Here is a 20,063-nt window from a genome sequence, read left to right on the forward strand (position 1 = left end):
CTACGTCCCAGAAACACCAGAATCCGGGTCAGCCGACCCACAATCCGGGACACCAGTCCCAAAATCCCGGGCATCACAACCCGGGCCACTCGCCCAACAATCCGAACAATCCCGGCCACAACCCTGGTCACAACCCCGGCCACCAGACTGACAATCCGGGCAATCCCGGCCACAATCCGGGCAATCCCGGCCACAATCCGGGCAATCCCGGCCACAATCCGGGCAATCCCGGCCACAACCCGGGCAATCCCGGCCACAATCCGGGCAATCCCGGCCACAACCCGGGCAATCCCGGCCACAATCCGGGCAATCCAGGCCACAATCCGGGCAATCCCGGCCATAATCCGGGCAATCCCGGCCACAACCCGGGCAATCCCGATCACAACCCGGGTAATCCAGGCCACAATCCCGGTAACCCGGGCAACCCGAGTCCCGCTCAGCAAGACCAGAATCCCGGCCATCCGACCAGTCCAGGACGAGAAGCTCAAAATCCTCATCCGAACGTGAGTCGTCAGCCGAGTCAGAATCCAACCAATCCACAGAGCGGCAGGGAGCAGGCACAGCCGACGAGTCAGCAGCAGCAGCAGCAACAACAACAACAACAACAACCGCAGCAGCAACAACAGACGCAGCAGCCGCAACCGCATCCTCATTCGCATCCACATCCACCCCCGGAGCGTGCCGCCAGCATGGGGACCGTATTGTCATTCAGTCCACGGGACCGTCGCGGGCCCGTTTACCCGCCAACGCATCAGCATTCCGCCGACTTCACGTTGAACAACTTTAATTACGAACAGCTGAACAACGCGAAGAATCGTGAGAACAAGAGCAGCGTCGCAACGGTAGCGCCAGCGCCGCCCACGAATCATCCGCCGACCAACAACAACTCGCTGCAGAACAATAACATTAATCTGAACAACAACGACAACGCGAGGATCATCTCGGAGAAGAATGCCCTGGAGAAGAACCTGAAAAAGCACTCGCTGTTTATAAATGCCCTGTCGTGGAAGCGATTCAGCACGACTAATAACAACAAAAAGAAGCTCGACAACAAGAACAAGAACCTCGCCTTCAGACAGCCGCTCGATAATATACCTATCGTTGATAAGAATAAGAATATACAGACGCCGCAGGTAAGTACTCGCGGAAAAGCTTTTGTTTCACTTTCTTTCGACAGAGATTGTAATTCTATTTCGAGAAGTGATGAATTGGCATATGTCATCAAAGTAAACATTATATATAACAACTATATAAAAATTGATGGATGAGAGACCGAGCTTTAACATATTCATATTACAATTCGCAGGCAAATTCGATTCATTGAGAAATACGTCTAGATTTGTTTGTTCATATCGACAATATACACCAATTTGTTAAAAATGACAATGTTATATGTTTCTACACAGAAAATGGACTTATTTTAACTTAAATGAAACTTATTTCTACTTGTTTCAAATAGAAATTGCATTTCCAAATTAAATTTTATTACATACGAGCATATATTTCTTGCAATAATTGACTTAGAGGGATTTTCCATATAAATACAGCAACGATACATCGTGCAATATTTGTTATGTAACATAATGTAACATAATACTTTTAACGTTATATTAATTTAAAAACTTAATATTGTAAAACGTGGAATAACGACCATATAATTAAAATAATATATCGTTGTTGTGTCTAAAGAAATCTACAGGCTACTAATAAAACGGGGATGTAGAATGGTGGAATGAAATATACAACGTGCTTTGACCCCCGAGGCACGATCGAAAGTACATCGATCGTTTTGATGTCTCCTTCTGCGTGGCACGAGTTGTTCTTTATAAATTTTCAATAATCTTTCCCTCTAGAAGCATAACTGCTTTCAATTTAATTATTGGTTTTTATAACTTATAAATTGTACATTTAACATGCAAAGTATAAATACTGTATTATAAGGTCTATCAAATTATATCATAATTTATCTAATTTATTTTACTAAACTTATTATCGTTGTTAAGTAAAGCCTGCAAGAAATTGTCACATAAACTGTCCAAAAATAATCACTATAAAGTAGGTCCATATTCATGTTAAATATAAAACTTTAAAAGGTATTTAATATGAGATAAAAGCAATTAAAAACATGAGATTTATAAAAATGCCAATGTACGTCGAGAGTTTAGTTTACTGAGGAATAATCTTGTCGTGGTTTTAACTAGACAAAACCACCGGCGTCGAACAACAATCACACCACGCACAATCCGACGTGTGAGAAATTGGTGCAGAAACCGCTGCCCCCTGGACCAAGAAAAACTGTCATCCAGGCCTCCACCTCGGAATTGCTCAAGTGCCTCGGCGTCTTCCTGCACAAGAAATGCACCCGTTTAAGGGACTTCCAGGCCGGCGACGCTGTCATGTGGCTCAGAACTGTCGACAGAAATCTCCTGCTCCAAGGCTGGCAGGTGAGTTTGCCGTTTTCCGAGCGTGCGAGAGCGTCTAAAAATTACTATATGCTTACGTTTTTTTTTAAATGTTAATAACAAACGTTTAAATACGTGCTGCGGTTGAAAAGAAATATGTTGGTTTTTTTAAGGTTCTTGGATATTTTTATTAAAAGCGAGTTAAACATTTTATTTAGGAATAATTTTTCATGAAAAGAAGTGGAAAAAAGTATGGACCTACGTGAAATAAATGTTTCAAGAAAAACTACTTAAATATCAGACAATTCTTCATCGACTAAAAGATCTCCGCTTGGTGATACAAGTTTTATATATTTTTACATTAGAGTTTATACTTCGGTATGCTTTTATTCGCTAGACACTTTAACATGCTTCGTGAGATATATTCGCCGATAATATAATTATCACGCGCACTGGTTCGACGTTATAATTAATATATTACTCCCGCGGTTATTTCGCTGTCGTTATAATATTGGATAATTAAGATTATACCAACAGCACGAGGTAATTAACTCTCGCTGATTGAACTGCTATGATTAACGTCGATATATGTAAGTCGCACAAAATCGATGCAGTCGATGGCTGTTAAACGACAAATATACATATATCTAAACAAAAAAAAGGTTGTTATATAAAGCTCAAAAGGCGAATACTTGTATTGACCTGTGACATATGTGCATTACCTTTTCACAAGAATCTAGTCGAAACTACGAGTTCTTGCGTTTTTATAATTTATCAACTCAAAAACGTACGTACTTTTATCCAGAAAAGTGTCATAAAGTAGTTAGAAAAATTTCATTCGAAAAAAGGATCAATACGAAGATTGCATTTCGTTTCAAAAGAGTGGTGGCAAAGAGAAAGAAACGTTTAAAAGAAACCTACGATTCTCACATTGTGAAGAATGATCTGTCAAGGCAAGAGGAGGAAAAAGAACAATTTAGCGGACCGCGTGCGCTGTGTGCGATCTGCAAGCGGATTGAAAGTTTAAAATCATTCTCCTGTAAAATTGCGATATTTGACTGGCATCGCTTTTTTTTTCGTGCGGAGGCGATACAGAATATGAATCATTTTCGTTGGGAGCAACTGCTACTCTACTTCGCTTGGCCACTGGTATACCGAAATGTTCCGAAGCGCAACCGTGATCCAATTAAAGAGTACGAATATTTGTCTTCGATGCGCCAAAAGGTTTCGTTTCCCCGAAGGGACTATCATTACAAGTGGGACGACAGTCCGCACGTGTCGCGAAAGAAAGGGCTTCGTTTATACCGAATCCACTGGGATGCGGACAACGTCCCGCGGGAACGTATAATAAGAGTCATCCAGGGCATGCAATATGTTAGAGAGGGAATTAGGCAAACTTTTTTCACGGGAGAGTTTCCATCCGAATAAGCCCTTCGTAACGAAAGTCACTTATATGCATTATATTTGCATCGCAACGAGAAAGGGTAGTGAATTATAAAATAGTTAGATACTTTTTCTCGTACGCTAATTATAATATATATAGAGTATATTCCCTAAAAATTGTTTTAACAGAGGAAAAATATGGATGATGCACAATTTCTAAGGAGACGTATATCCATGAATCATTTCTGTATTCTCTTCGAATTACAACACGTTGCTAAATAAAATATCTTCCCTTTTTATGAAACATCACGTAATCTATCGTTTCTGAAAGTACTTCAAAATAATTGCAAACTCTTAAACTTATTCGAGAATTAAACACTTCAAACATGTTTCTTTCTCTTGAAAGAGAGAAGCCGTGATTTTTAAATATCTTATTCCTTCGGCAGAGGAAAACTTCCATTTTTGACCTACAGTTTTTATTGCTTTCGACCAAATTGAGCCGCTATATTCGCTCCATGAGAAACGAATCACGACCAATCGAAAACATTTGCCCGTAATTTCAGTCGGTGCTGGTTCTTGATTCGATTATGAATTCAATGTTTATGCTAATGGGGACTATCGTGCGCGATTGTGACCTATGCAAATTGCACGGCCCCTATAAGACTCGCCTTCTCCGCGCGCGTAGAAGCTATCGATCAAACTAAAAATATTTCACTCCGATAGTCAACTGACGTAGATGGCCGCTGACTTAAAAATACTACGGAACTATTAATAATACAATGCAAAAATCTGCGTTGTTATTTATCCACCATGCGTTTTTGTGTATTGTATCATCTGCACGTCAAATTTGTTTTTATAACAAAAGCCGAAATCTGCCTGACAAACGTTGCAAATAAAAAATTCAAACCTTTTTCTCTCTTCGGTGAATACGGGTCACTGTTAAAATTGTTTTATGAGTTACTTTAATTGAATTCATTGTTAAAAGTAATATACGCGGACACATATGTATCGTAGGAGACAAAATTTTTTGGAAAATTCTTTTGACATATTGCGAGATGTTTTTTTTTTTTAATAAACAAACCGCGGCCCAAACGTTTCTAGTGAATTCACGTTGTAAAGCTTATCGCGATCATTTTAGTGGAAAGAGTGATTCAACCTTTTTAATCATATCGTAAAAGAGCTGGCTCCCGCAGCTGATGCAAAAGTGACCGAGGCAGTCATGCAAAGTAACAAAATAAATGCGTGATAAAACGTTTCTAGTAAATGCAAGTTATAAAACTTATCGTGATCGTTTTAGTGGGATGAGACGATTCAGCCTTTTTAATCAAATCGTAAAAGAGCTGGCTCCTGCAGCTGACGCAAAAGTGACCGGTTCAGTCATGCAAAGTAACAAAAATAAATACGTGAAAAAATAACCCGTATGCCACCGCGACACGGATTGCTCAAAACGGCGGTTTGCATCGCTGCGCCGCGCACGAAAGGGTCAATTATCTGCCGATCAAATCGGCAGCAATTTTTTACTTACTTTATGACGAAAGTCACTATCGATTAGCGTATCGTGCAACCTTCAGCGAGCCGCAGTGCTCGTGAAGTTTCATGGAAAATAGCGTGAAGCGCGCCGGTAATAATTCCAGTCCACTGCGGCGGCGATTCTCCGTTCACGTGGGTGGACTTTTTTCATCGTGAGTGACGTCCCAATTGTTGCGAACAATTGCGCATTGTCGGCATCGACCGACGCGTTTATCCTTGAGCCGTGGTGTCTCTGAGGCATTTCTGGTAATTAGACTCACTGATGTTGTGTCACTTGTGCTTGTATTCAAAATATTGCATCTTTGCTCCACAAAACGTATCGGCCTGTAAAATATTGCCACGTAACTCTTTCTCGGCCACTGAGACATACAGGTTCCACTTACATTTTGTTATCTCTCTGATGTTTCTCGAGTGTTAGGGCCCCGCTTTTAAAAAAAATAATAACAATAAACAAATGATTCGTTAAAGGGTTAAACTATAACAGTCTTTAACGACACAAGTGTCGCAACGGCTAACATATTCATTCTTTTTTCGTTTAATATCAATGACGTAATATTATTGTTGAATCCCTTGAGAAGGACCACAACCCGTATGGTCGAAACGTCGGATTTAAATAAATAAACCATCCGCCAGCCTAAAGTCGTCCAACCATTCTTTTTATCGATATTCATTCGTATTTCATTTAACATTTGGCAGTTAATCTAAAGCGTATTTTTTGCGTGTACGGTAACATAATATTGAAATGAGAAACAATATGCAATCTCTTTCTCTCTCGTGTCTACAAAATCTACACAGTTTGTAATCCACTTTAGAGCGTTTTTTTTTTACGTGTACGTTAACATAATACTAGAAACGAGAAACAACATATGCGTCTTTCTTTCTCTCTCAGGTCTACAAAATCCACACAGTTTATAGTCCACTGTAGGAGTGAGATAAATATAAACGTGTTATTTCGCAATCCGCGGCACGAATCCGCCCTGTGATTATTTCCGAGAATTCATTGCGGCGTATTTTATCATTTGCGACAATTTGCAGGGTATTGCGACATTCGCGTGCTTCAACCCACTTTGCGGGGAGGCGTCGAAGATGGTCCATAATAAAGTGCCTTTGTGTAGACACGCTCTCCAGTAACGTCCCCGCGCCCACCGACATCGATTTCTCATGTCGATAAATTCACACGTAGAATCGCTGGAAGGGCGAGCGAGATAACGCTCAGTCTCGCATCCAATGCCTGAAAGAGTATCCGGCGTTATCTCGGTGCCCGGAAAACAGCCCACTAACGATCGAGCCTGTCTTTTTCTCGCGACCCGATTGCGTGCCCACGTTCTTATCGAGAACGTATCTCACCGCGCTGACCTAGGATTCTCCAAGTTTTTTTTCCCCTGGATGATGGAACACTTTTGTGCACACAAAATCATTAGCGAGATATCTCTGATTGCGTGAAAACACACATGTTTTATCGACATTATCAATTAAGTTGAACACATTAATTACTTTTATTTAACGAAATGATTAGCAGAATATTTGTACATGATTGTATAAAAGTATACATATTTTATCGATATTATCAATCAAGTTAAATACGTTAATTATTATTTATGTAATCAATTAGAATGATAGGCGTCCTACTTTTCCTGTCATAATTTTGCACACCGCTTTCAAAAGACTTACACCATTTAACGTAAGAACATTAATAAAGTATACATTAGGTGAATTGCCAGTCAAATGTCGCGCGAACAATCAAGAATTAATAAAAGGATTAATTATTTATTTGCTACACCCAGTGTAATTTACAAAGCGTTTTAACATTCCAACGCACTCCTTGCATTTAATTTAATATCATTAAAACCCATGCGCTTTAAAATCAAAAATAGAAAAGAATGTTAAATAAGTATAATCCTACCAAAGTGCCATGAATAAAAAATACGTTTGAATTAACGATTCACAGATAGATTTATCTGAATACGTTACCTTTTTACGGGAATACAAAATCGTAATGAAAAGTGTGTAACTAATAAAACATAAATAAATTTCGTTTTACTTATTTTCATTGGAAAAAAATTAATTAGATAAAAGCCAGACGTTTCACAAGCAGCCTCCTGCACAAATTTTTTGGCAGAGAAATATCTGATCAAACTTGTTTTCTCGAAGTACGATTAATGCCGTGTGCGAATTCGTATGTGTAAAAATCAATACACCAGACATTTCCGCGAATACAATGCGGCGCAAGTGTGCACGGGAGTTACACTTGCGGATATAGCAAAGAGTGGCTATTCATGCGTCCACATGCATGCGTTTAATCCTTGAGGGGGTGTCGTACAAGCAAATATACACACGGTTTGTGTTGTCAATTCGTCCCCCGTAACAACAGCCATCGAAGCACGTTGATTTTCAGCCTCAAATCTCTCAAGCACCCTCTCAGCTATCCCGAGTTCGCCCCCTCAAATAAGATTATTTCTCTCGGTTTTACTTAGAGCACTGACCCCGATATTCAAATATCTCAACTTTTTCTTTTATAAAAAGATTATATCGGACACAGGAGCATCGAAGATACGTCGTAACATTGAGATCCCTTTGCAATACATATTTCATTTCTAAAGTATATTAAGCCGGCGTATTTCTTTATTAATTTTCTTCGGAAAAAATTATATCTCTTCTATATCAATATCGTGTTGTTTATATTTAATGCAATATCTCTCTTTCTAATTTTGTAAAGCTCGTTATATATGCATTAATCTGCATGTACACTTTAATTTATTATACCAAGGAAATTGGTTTTCAATAATTTTGAGATAAACACTTTAAACAATTTTTTCTTAGAAACTTGTCTGAAAATTTATGCTATTGTAAAAAGGAACTCATTGTCAGATAATGAGCTTTTAGTGGAGTAATAAGTTGTTGGCACACTTTTACACTATATCTTCACTTTTTATCTAACAAGTACTATTATTATTATTATCATTTTATTGACATAAAGTCGCGCATATAGGTTTTGCATTATTCATACTGCAACAACCTACTCGCGAACTGCAAAGTAAATATTCTCACGCATTACGGCTACGTGGAAAGGCTAAAGTTGATAAACTTCTAAGCCATTTATCTTGTATTGTGGCAAATCCGCGACAGTGAGCTAATGAGGTTTCGGTTGACGAGATATGGGAAAGCGCTGCGGGAAAGAGATGCGCAGCAATGCCGCATTAAGGGGGAAAATCGCGCAAGGGATGAAGGGTCACGTGCACCGCAAATGTTGCGCAGGATCGACGGCAACGTTGCGAAATCGCCCCGCAGGGATATGTGAAAAAATGCGGGTGTTCATAAGAGGGACGTTCACCCCTCGATTTTAATTGCAAAGGGGAGACTACTTTCTCCTCTCGGACGTCGGCTCCTGGCGGAGAGTATTTCTATCGCCCTAAATCTACGATCGGGCGTAAGAAAATTTATGCAGACAACTGAGTTTTTCGGTGCTCCTGAATTAACGTCGGTGGAAAATGAATATTAAAAGAGCGATTACGATATTAAGTTTTGGTTAAAAACCGCGAATATTCGATAACCAGACGTACATTATAGCAGCAGTAATAATAATAATTTTTCTATTAACGTCTTAGAAGTAGGTCATGCAAATCTCTGGCTTTTACCCATTTTTATCGTTTTATTCAATTTGAACGCATTAACGACTGACAAGATTAATAATATCTAATTACTCGTGATTTGCGACGCATTTGACGGAAGTAGGATGATCAGACACCGTGCATAATTTTTTAACTCTACCGTAATACATCTTCTTTAATGACCCATAAATTTTACGTCCAACGCGATAACAAAAAGCGAGGTAATAGAGAAAAACGTAATATATAAATTAAACATATAACAAAAAACACATACGAGCAAAATATTTTAATGTTGAAACGTAGAACAAAGAAATTCTATTTTGCGCGTTTCTATTTTTATCAAACGAATGCATAACAAAAAAAATCGAAATACTGGAGAAATTCGTATAGATATAATATAAATGAACGAAAAACACACACGAGCGAGCGTAGAAATGGAGAGAATGTTTTATTTTAAACAATAGACGATAGGCACAAAGCAAGGAAATTCTATTTTGCGCGTTTCTACTTTTGTGCAACGAAACGATGTATGTTTCTTTGCCCACGGTTCGACGTGCCGGGATATCGAAATGCATTAACAACTGCAAGTCTATCCATCCCTCCCTGCGCGTGCTTAAATCTAATTCCTCGAGTCTAATGTGTGTACGCAATTCATCCTGAGAGTACACTCCGAACGTATGTCTAGAAACCACACTGCGATATGCACGTGTAAAAACAAGCGGAAGCATGACTGTGCATACATAAGGAGGAGGATAGATGTGGCAGCTTGTATGATTAGTGTGTTTTATGGTTTAAAAAATCGAATGTTATTACGCACTTTTGTGTAGAGAGGGGGAGAAAAGTATGTGGAAGTGTGTGTGTGCACGAAACTTGGTCTATTCGATCGTTTTAGGATTATTAACAATATCGTTAAGAGACACCGTAAACAGTTTTATTAGGACTGAAAGAAAGCGATTACCGTTCAAATTTTTAGACACAATCCAGATTCTATTTGCTTCGTCGTGCACCTTAACACGTGTCTTCCCCTTTAAAAGCACCGGATAATTATCGAATTTGTGATAGCATTTTTGAAGAGAAGAGAAAAGCAATTATCTTTATAATACTTTAATTACCTCAATGTATACATATATTATTCAAATGTTTAACAAGAGAAAATTGAACGTCAGATTTAAAAGTCGATATTTTATTTTTGCTTTATTAAAAATATATTTGGTTTAAATTTTTCATGTCTTCCAAATGGTAAATAAAATTGTGAAAAGCCATTTAACAAGAAAAATATTACCACAAAATTCGTTTTGATACAAATATAGTCTACTTGCAAGTAATTTCTTGTGACGACCAAGATGTGTATGCAGCATACATTCGTTCAATTGCATTTTTTACTACAATAAGTTTAATAAGTCACGACAGAGAGGGAGTAATTATTATAATTATAACATAAATGAAATATTGACTATGTCATTTCATTATCGTTTCACCCCATTGGGACAGCGAAGCACGCGAGCGAATTGTTTCGTAAACTGTCCATAGACGATATTGATCGATTGGTTTCGTCCGTTGCTGAAGATCTGGTTAAAAGGAAACCATACAGAAGGCTAAGATTGAAAATTCCGTTCCTGTCACGTTTCCTGGCACGTGTGTCGCGCGTCACATGGCACCTGCCACTTCAGCAATTATCTCCGAGAAACACCCGATGATCGGAAGGGAGACAATCGGGACGATGTAATTGCGGAATCAGTTAGAGGATTACGCGACCTTATACGCGACTGCTAGCATCCCGTTAAAATCACCCAAAAGCGGATATCGGTCGACGGCACGCGGATATCGCGCGCGTGTACTAATTTGCATAATTTAATTACGCAAACGCATAGCTCGGAGGCTAATTCACGCGGATTTGGGTTCTCGCGAAGTTCCATCTGGGACGTCCCCGAGCCGACTAAGCGTCAGATTGCCGTTGCGGTCGAGGGTGTTTCGCGTGCATGCCGACTACGCCGCTAATTGGTCCAAGTAGCGCACTCGCGGCGCTATCCGGAGAACCGTTATCAGTAGTCTTGGAAATTTAATTAAAAGGTTTGGGGGTGGCTACGCGCGAGGCCACTCGAATAACGCGCGGAGCTCGCACTCGGCGGAGAAGAGCAGGCCGCTCACCCCTGGCGAATATCGACCGACCTAAAGGTATATACGTCCTCGCCGGGTATATTGGCACCCCTAATTCTGCTGCACCGCGTCCTACGGCCCTCGAGGCTCTTGAGCGGCGTTATACCCGATCGAGAGGGACGAGAGGGACTCGCCTCTCCACGAGTCAGCGGAAGCACGTGGAAATCCTAATGAATCGTGCATGCGACATGCGAAAGCCTCGCCCGGTCTACTCTACGCGAGATAATAATGACAAATGCAAAAACACTATAGAAAATCGTTACATTATAGTCGGTTTCTTTTTTTCACAATTTCTCACGTTCTTCGTTTGTCCCTCGATCAATCTGTTACCGATCTTTTGCAGTTGAGAGGGAGGGAAGTTGGAATTAAGAATTTCCAAGTGGTCGAAAATGAAGAGTTCGATAAACAGTTTTTTTTTAAACAAAGTATGGGTATCTTGAATGAGTTTTTTTCACGATGTCTCACGTTCTTTTATCCCTCGATCAGTCTCTTATCGGTTTTTTTTGCAGTAGAGAAGGAGGAAGTTGAAATTAAGAATTTCCAAGTGGCCGAAAATGGAAAGTTCGATAAATAGTTTTTTTTTTCTTAACAAAGTATGGATATCTTGAGTGTCCCTATATAATTTTACGAATAACTGCTTCTGCTCACGCGACGTATTAAGCCCCTAGACCGCGGGCTTTACTTCGCAAGTTGTAGACATAAAAACGTATTTCCGTCGATAGGCGCTATGAATAATTTTTCGCTCGATAGCGTCACGCGATCCGTCTCCCATTCGCAACACTATCGACAGTTTGTCCGTTAGAACACATCGGCCGTCTTAACTTCAGAAGTGCAACCTTTCTAGATGTCTCCCAGAAATCTTCAATATTTAGAACAGTTGTTAAGTGGCAGAAAGGAAGAAGTCGGCAATTAAAGCAGATTCACAAGATTCTGCGACAAAAGTAAAGTTACTTGAAACATCAACGATTTAACGCCGACGGATTGCAATCTGACAAGCTTCGGGCCTAAGCAGAATGGCTATCTTGTACTCTTAAGACAATGTTTTATGTTTTAATTCTAATTGGCTACCTCCACCTGTGCCAGGTCCTAAATGGCTTTTACGTTTCTAATTGATTTATAACTTAAAAGGACCTAGAATTTAGTTGTTTTAACTCTTTGTCCTAAAGTAACGCACAATAACTGTCTTGTGTCTTAAGAATACAAGACAGCCATTCTGCTCAGGCCCTTATTCTAATCATTAATTGGCACAGTTCACTTGCGATAACAATGAATATGAATCGCTCGTAATCAGAATTGAATAGACGCAAGTCAAAAGGTTCTACACCGCATCATTGTTCATTTCATACCAATTTACTTAAACCCGTTCTTATCGCGTTGGAAATAATCGTTGGACTGTAAATGTAAGGACTCGCCGGAGTGACCGACTATGAATCGTCACGCCGACCTACAAAGGCGAAATTCGCCAAATGGATCTCGCCGCTCGCGTTAAAAAGGAGTAGCTGTCCGAGTGCGTTAACCGGGTCCCTTCGGGCTCGCGGGATTTCGCGGCAGGATCGAAGGGATCACTGGCGCGCGTTTACGCGAGGCCACGTCCCTTTTTCTTTCCGCCGCATTGTGCGAGGTGCACTGCTCCGATTATCCTCCGCTGCGCTGGCACGAGGGCGTGTCGCCGTCGGCGGGAAGTGTCGTCGGCCCTGCCAGCGTCGTACGACGCTGGCAGGGCCGAGGGCCGCCCGGAGGAGGGGTACGCATCCTGGCGTGTGAGCAAATTGCAAACGTGAGTGCGCGCGGCGTAATGTGCATTAAGCCGAGAGACTAACGAGGAACGGGGCGGCCGGCTGTGCGGCGCGGACAGTAAGAAAAAAAAAGGCAGCAGCAGGTTGCCGATCGCGCGCGCGGGGAAAACGTATCGAGGGCATCGATCCTCCCCGGGTCACCGGTGCGGCCTCACCGCGCTTAATGCACCCACATGTGCGACGGCCGCATCGCGCCACGCCGTGCACCACCTCACACGAATCGATGCACCTACGCTCCTCCTGCACCGTCAGCCGATGCATCCATGCGCGCTAATGCGATACTCGCTCCCGTCTTGGCGTGCACGCCGCCAACTGATGCGTAACACGGGTACCCCCTTGGGACGTATAATACAATATTATAATACACGGCGCGTACTTTTCCCTCAAATGAGACCATTGTTATTCACGAGCGTTGTTCGTGGTACGATGCGTTATTAGCTGATTTTGTTTCAAATAGTTAAAATTAAATTATCCCCAACGTGCCGCATAATACGTGTAATACCTCTGTTTACGAAGCGAGAGCATTATTCACGGTGATGTAAGCCAGGCTGGCATTTTACATGGATTGCATTTAAAAATCAGGTCGAATTAACGTGCCTACATTTGCAAGCTCGAGCATTAATATTGGTTCGTTCAAATAATGGTTTTGTACCTTGATATAACGTGTCTAATAATTGGAATAATTTGATATAACGTATCTAATAATTGGAATAAACGAGCTGCTTGTTGTTTGTCTAGTGACTTGTGAAACTAATTGATACAAAATTGAATAAATAGAATTAATTGTAAGTTTAGATTGTTTATTTCAGCGCCAAGTTTTTTTTAATAAACAAGAATGCCGTGAATCAGGACCGATATGTATCCAACAATTAAATTAGAAAAGGCCATCTTTTGATAAAAGATTTATTTGTATTAAAGTTGTTTGCATTATATTTTTATTGAACAAGTATTAAAACTTTGTCTCATTAATATTATTGTCTCCTTTATTTCTTTCGGTAAAATTTTATGCTCAATTATTTGGATGTAACATTTTAATATCAAAAATAATTAAGTATCTAGTTTATATAAATATATCCATTTTAGTTGGCGCATGGAATAAACCTAGCAGTTACTTAATTAACGTGAAATTGGATATTTTTGTTAATTAATCGCGACATGCTGGTTTGCAACACCAATATTGTTACTTCTCTCTCTTTTCAATTTTTACATTGACTGTATTTTCAAAGTGCAATCTTCTTTCGCAATACTTGCACATTTTCTCAAGCAAGATAAGACGCACATTCGAACAGCCTGCGATTTGTAATAAAATACGCATAGATTTCTTCCCTCTTCTTGATACAGTAACAATATCAGAAAAATTTCACTTTTATCCCGTAAAAAGTTTCCAAATTTTCATCAACCATATACATGCATATGTACATGCATAAGCGGGTATGTGTGCATAAAAAAAAGTACATACATGTACATACATGTGTATATAAAAATAATATAGTTGTATACATAGATGTACTCAATTGCACATTTTCTTTTATGTTTCATGGCTAACGGAGGTCTTATCGAGTATAAATAGATTCTCTATTTATACGACATATTCTCCTTATATGTGTATCCGCACTAATTAACATCTATGCGACTATATTTGTATCGAAAGCGCTCGCGTTCGATACACATGCCTATACGTATTTATACCGGGACACACGTACAAATGAACGGTGTATGAAAAGACGTGTGTCCCTAAAGTCTATAGGGAAATATCTAACGTGTTTGTGGCACTATGCAACGCAGCAAGAGACACTATGCAATTAATGGCATACGTAAAAGCATTGCACATTGACGATAATACGCACGTTATGTACGCAAAGAGTCTCATCTCAGCTAATCTCAAAAACTGCGTCAGTTTGAGTAACATTAAAATGCAGGCTTAGACAAATATCTAGTGGACATATGATTAAAAAAAAAAGTTCTCTTTCTATCTCCATAATTGCAAGTCGTCACGAGAACTTAATTTTTATCGCTCATTATTGCCTGAGATACACCGTTGATATTACAGAGCAATGTGCTTTAGATGTGAATCATACTCTTCCACGCAATTACGTTTATGAATGTACGAGTTATTTCATTAAAAATCAAGCGAATATTGCTGGACAAGTTAAATATAAACGATCGTTCGTTAAACGCTGTTAATGCAAAATTATCCATAAAAGAACCAACACGTTTCGTTTAATTTATAAATTAGATCAATACGGGCTGCTAAATAAAATATGTAAAATTTTAACCGCACACTCATCTTCCTTTTGTTTGCCAGGACGTGCCCTTTATAAACCCTGCCAACGTAGTGTTCGTGTATATGCTGGTGAAGGAGCTCGTCGACGGAGACGAGGCGTCCGAGAAAGAGCTTCAGGCGACGGTACTGACGTGTCTTTACCTGAGCTACAGCTACATGGGTAACGAGATCAGTTACCCGCTGAAGCCGTTCCTCGTCGAGGACAGCAAGGACAAGTTCTGGGACCGATGTCTTCTGATCGTCAACCGACTCAGCTCCGAGATGCTGCGAATCAACAGCGAGCCCGGATTCTTCACGGAGATCTTCAGCGAGCTGAAGGTATGTCAACGTTTCGTTCGCATACGAAGGTATGCCAATGAAACATTGGCATAACAAATGTCATAATAGACGAATTGAAAACCGTACGTGCATCTTGTTACTTAAACTTATTAATTTATCGTAATGCAGTGGTATAATACTTTCACTTTAAGAATTTGATATGCAATAAGAAATGACAGTTTTCCTTCTATTAAGGCCTGTGTTCACCTTGGTCCAAGTTCTAATTTCGAGAAATGTGTAGCCAATCAACTTGCAGTTATTCCATAAAGGATGAAGAAACTAGAATTATCGAAGATACCGGACGAAGAAACCAGAATAATTTGGAGCAAGTTCTAGCATCGTGGACGCAGGCCTTAAAACTGTCTCCTTGAAAGAATCGTTGAAAGAAAAGTCGCGAAATGAGAACTCACTGACAAGTTGAATTCTAATCTGTGATTTCGAATAGGCCTGCGGTTCCAGCGAACGCGGAAGTCTGTCTGGCAGCGGCCTCGAACGGAGCCTCGTCGTCTCCGGAGTCGCGGTACCCACCAAGGCAGCTTGACGGAGCTACACACACCTGCTGGTGCGCATCGCCAGGCACGGCTGCGACGTCACGACACTCTGACGATGGCCGTCGCGACGACGTGGAGCCGCTCTCGCAGCTTGACCCCACCGCATCGACCTCGACTTCGACCCCGACGTTGCCCCGCCAGCAGCCGCGGTCTAGTCGCGACGACGACATATTCTGTCCGTCGTGCGGCCGGCGGCGCCGCGAGGAGATCCCATGGATGATCGAGGACTTGGACGCCATCGAACCGGCACCACTGGAGTCGCAAAGAACGCCTACAAGGGTCTGCAGCTGCGATGAAGTCGACGTCCGCACGACTAGGGAACGCGGCGGTTTCCTGAGGATACGCAGCACCGAGGTGACATGGAGCAGCAGCAGCTTCTTGTCGCCCGACGAGGCGATCTGGGATCTGAGAAGGCGCACCAGCGAGGGTACGGAGTTCCGCTGGGAGCTCCATACCTCGACCACCGACTTGGATCTCGCCAGAAAGGCAAAGTGCAGCTGCCACAGTCTGGTTCCGGAAGAGAAGAAACGGCAGGGCCGCGGTGACCTCAGGAAGCATCACAGTGCGGAGACGGACAAGTGGACGATCAAACCGGAGTATCTGCTAACGCCGATGCACGACCTAAGGAAGCACAGTAGCGACGACACCAGATTCGCGAGGGAGGCCAAATGGCTACAGGTGCCGGACGTGATGCCGAATCCGAAGCCCAGGTGCACCTGTCCCAAGGTGAAGACACCGGCACCCGCGTCACCAGTGGAAGTGAAGCCGGAGGTGAAGGAGCCGGAGAAGCCGATACAAAAGGAGGAAAAGAAATTGTACTACTCCAAGTCGATGACGCCAGAGGAATCGGCCGTGCCATGGGAGAAACCGGAGGTGAAGAGGCAAGCCAGCGAGGATCCGAGAGCCGCCAAAGCCGGGAAGAGGGATCGACCCAAGCTGGAGCGTTCGGCGCAAGTGAGAAGCGAAAGTTCGAGGAGATGGGGCTTCTCCGCTAGGGATAAAGACAAGAACAAGGAGAAGGAGAAGGAGAAGGAGAAGGTCATAAGCCCGGTGGAGAGCAAGAAGCCGATACGAGCAAGGTGGGCCATGAAACCGCACGTCTCTCTGCCCGCCGAGAAGAAGCCGTCCAAGTGGTACAGGAGTCAGGACGAGCCGAAGAGCAAGAGTCTGCGCGAACGGCCCAAGTACAGCATACGAAGGAGCATGTCGCCGGAGCCGGATCCACGACAGATGAACAAGCTGGAGAACAGGATTGTGCGACGTCTCATCTCCCCGGAGATCACCATCACCAGCACCAAGTGGGCACCGTACGAGGACTCGTCGCCGTTACCGACGATCGGGATAAAGAAGCGCGAGCAGAAGCACATCAGCGAGATCAAGTGGACGCCGTACGACGAGTCGCCGAGCGATATCCCAGTCGAGGTAATCGAAGACAAGAAATGGTCACCCTTCCACAACGTCACGCCTACGCACTGTCCGCCGCCGGAGCCGGCAACGCCCACCAAGAGCGACGACGAGGAGTTCCGGTGGAAGATCCTCAACCAGGTCCCAACGCCGTTCCCGCTCTATCAGGGCGGCTGGAAGGACGAGTCGCCGGAGAAGACGCCGCCGAAGAAGACCACGCCGGAGGACCTGTCGCCTCCGATTTGGTCGCCAAGGGTGCCTACCACGCCCACCGCCAAGCGGAAGAGTCTCCGCCACACGGAGATCGTACAACCGCCGGAATACTCGCCGGAGTTCTCGCCAAAGGGGCGCAGGCCCCGGCTCACCCGCAAGGGTGCGTTCAGGGCGAAAACATCGCTCCCTTCCAATCCTCTGGAGGACAGACTGCCCCAGGCCGGGCATCCCCCGCCGACGGTAATAATACGCGCTGCTAGCGAGGAGTCGAAACGACAGAGGCCCCAGCTGACCAGATCCATAGCCCTGCTCGAGGTGCCCAAGCATATAGATGCAACGAAGAGATCGTTGAGCGAAGAGGGACCGCGCATTCAACCACGCGAGCGTCCCAAACCGCCCGGTAGAACTCGCAGCGAGGAAGTGTCCAAGTACGACGATCCTTGGTTGAGGTCCGAGTCGCCCGAGCTGCGTGAGTACGTTACGACAGTATAACGATTGCTTCCATAAGCCGTCGATTAGGTATCGGCAGTGAACAATCGGCACTGGCTTCCCTTAAATTTGTAATCGACGCGCTTATCACAGGCGGCTCAGCGAATGCGACAAAATACATAACTGAAGATCGTGTACAGCTTAAAGGAATTATTATTTTCTAATATCCATTACTACGATTTTATAAAGAGTTACTGAATAAAAACAAAACGAGGTCTCAGGCTAAAATGACGATGCACCGTTAAATTGGGGTTCAAACAGCTATTCGGAGGGAGAGGCGTCCCGCGACCAGACTGCGGCTCGGTTTCCTCGCAAGGGCCTCAAGAAGAGTATAATCTTCGAAACCACCTAAAAGACGTGACGGCAGGGCACAACTAGTCGTGATGAAGATTAACGAGGTCGAACGAGACAGGAAGGAAGATTCTAACGCGATCGCGCCCGTATGGACGCCGAAAACTTCGTTGGCCTACACGAAGACTACAATGAAAAAATACCAAAAAAAAAGAAGATGGAAGAAGAAAACGAAATAACTTCCAACTCTCATTTTTCGGCACTCGACGGTCACTTCTACAGGAGAGGCGAGTCGGAAGTTCCCAGGAACGAGCGGAAGTCGAGGCGAGGGGTCGAGGACTGACTATTATTTAAATAGCGTAATATATACATGTGCGTTTCGTCGCGCCCGCGGGGGAAACGCAGGTACTTCTCCTCGGGGCGCGGCGCCTGAATGTTCTCAGCTCAAGACGAAGTGCAGGGTCGGGCGGACGTCCGGCGGTCGCGAACCCCACGGGGGGCGAGCGGATGGTAACCGGAATGGCGCCGCCCGGCGAACGCGAACGAGACGGTTCGCGGTAGGGCGTTGATTGATAGTTCTATAACATAATTAGTAACGTAATGCTAAAACGATTAAAGTATCGACTAGGGAATAATAATGACATGAATCTCTGTAGTGTAAAAGAGAGAGAGAGAGAGAGAGTGTGTGTGTGTGTGTGAGTGAGTGACTTGTTGATTCGCGGAGAGTGGATCCTCCGGCTGCGGAGGACGAGAGATCGAGGATACACACAGGGTGCGTCCGACCGTGGATCGAGCGCGCCGCCTCGATTGCGGACGCGCACGAATAATAACGCTAAGCATAATTTGTATATGTATATACGTACCCCCCCGTACGTATACACGTAATTATATAATATTTGTAACGTTCACGTTCGAGCGACAAGTACATAGGAGGGGAGGAGATAGAAGAAAATGGGGGAGAAGGAGGTGAAGAGAAAGTCGCGGAGATGCGCTTCGAGCGCATCGTGATCGGAGGATTGGCCTCGTTCCAGGGGCAACACGGATCATCCCCCCAACCCCCCGAGGGTCCGCTCGATCGAGAGCCGTCTCGGCTCGACGAGAACACGGACCCTTTGTTATATTCGTTCGTATCCGTTTCCCATTTCTTTCCCTTTTTATACGTTATATCGACGGCGCGAGATCGTCGGATCCAGCAGCTCGGGTCCGGACTCGCGGCGATCGATTCCGTTCGTTATCCGGGCGACGATATCCGGCGGTCGTGACACGGGAGGAAGAAAGGAGAAAGGGGAACGCCGCCGGATACGTAGCCCTGCCGTGTGCCGGGGTGCGTGCAATATTAATTAAGGGGTCGAAACGTCGGTGGACCACCGCGTGGAGTACGGGGTACTAAGGGGCGAGTTAGGAGAACTCTCAAGGAGAGAGAGAGAGAGAGAGAGAGAGAGAGAGAGAAAGAGAGGAGAAGACCGACAGGGTGTGTCCGTGGGGGAGGAGGGGGCGGGGGGGGCAGGGGGACGGNCGCCGCCGTACTTGATCGGTTTCTATCCCTTCGTCCACAACAGTGCAACGTGCGTAGCTCGTTTTCGGAGTCGCTCGTCCCGCCACTCGCACCCGCTTCAGTTTCCCCACCCTCCACCCCC

General features: G+C 43.6%; 3 protein-coding genes across 3 annotated transcripts; 2 read left to right on the plus strand and 1 right to left on the minus strand.

The window, feature by feature from the left end:
- On the minus strand, positions 1-691 carry LOC105565490 (keratin-associated protein 5-1-like). Its single transcript, XM_012018737.1, has 2 exons — positions 683-691; positions 1-483 (listed from the first exon to the last, which is right to left on the minus strand). The coding sequence occupies exons 1-2, from the start codon at positions 689-691 to the stop codon at positions 1-3; spliced, it is 492 nt and encodes a 163-aa protein (XP_011874127.1).
- On the plus strand, positions 690-16,037 carry LOC105565476 (cyclin-dependent kinase 5 activator 1). The gene is made up of 4 exons (XM_012018722.1): positions 690-1,133; positions 2,202-2,444; positions 15,182-15,478; positions 15,924-16,037. Exons 1-4 carry the CDS (start codon positions 690-692, stop codon positions 16,017-16,019), a joined length of 1,080 nt encoding a protein of 359 aa, XP_011874112.1. The 3' UTR covers positions 16,020-16,037.
- Positions 16,038-16,229: 192 nt separating this feature from the next.
- On the plus strand, positions 16,230-18,631 carry LOC105565475 (adhesive plaque matrix protein-like). The gene is made up of 2 exons (XM_012018721.1): positions 16,230-18,115; positions 18,397-18,631. The coding sequence occupies exons 1-2, from the start codon at positions 16,246-16,248 to the stop codon at positions 18,468-18,470; spliced, it is 1,944 nt and encodes a 647-aa protein (XP_011874111.1). The 5' UTR covers positions 16,230-16,245; the 3' UTR covers positions 18,471-18,631.
- The last annotated feature ends 1,432 nt before the right edge of the window (positions 18,632-20,063 follow it).

The sequence above is a fragment of the Vollenhovia emeryi genome, unplaced genomic scaffold, assembly GCF_000949405.1.
Source record: "Vollenhovia emeryi isolate VEMERY1.0 unplaced genomic scaffold, V.emery_V1.0 DF939152.1, whole genome shotgun sequence".
NCBI classification, from domain to species: domain Eukaryota; kingdom Metazoa; phylum Arthropoda; class Insecta; order Hymenoptera; family Formicidae; genus Vollenhovia; species Vollenhovia emeryi.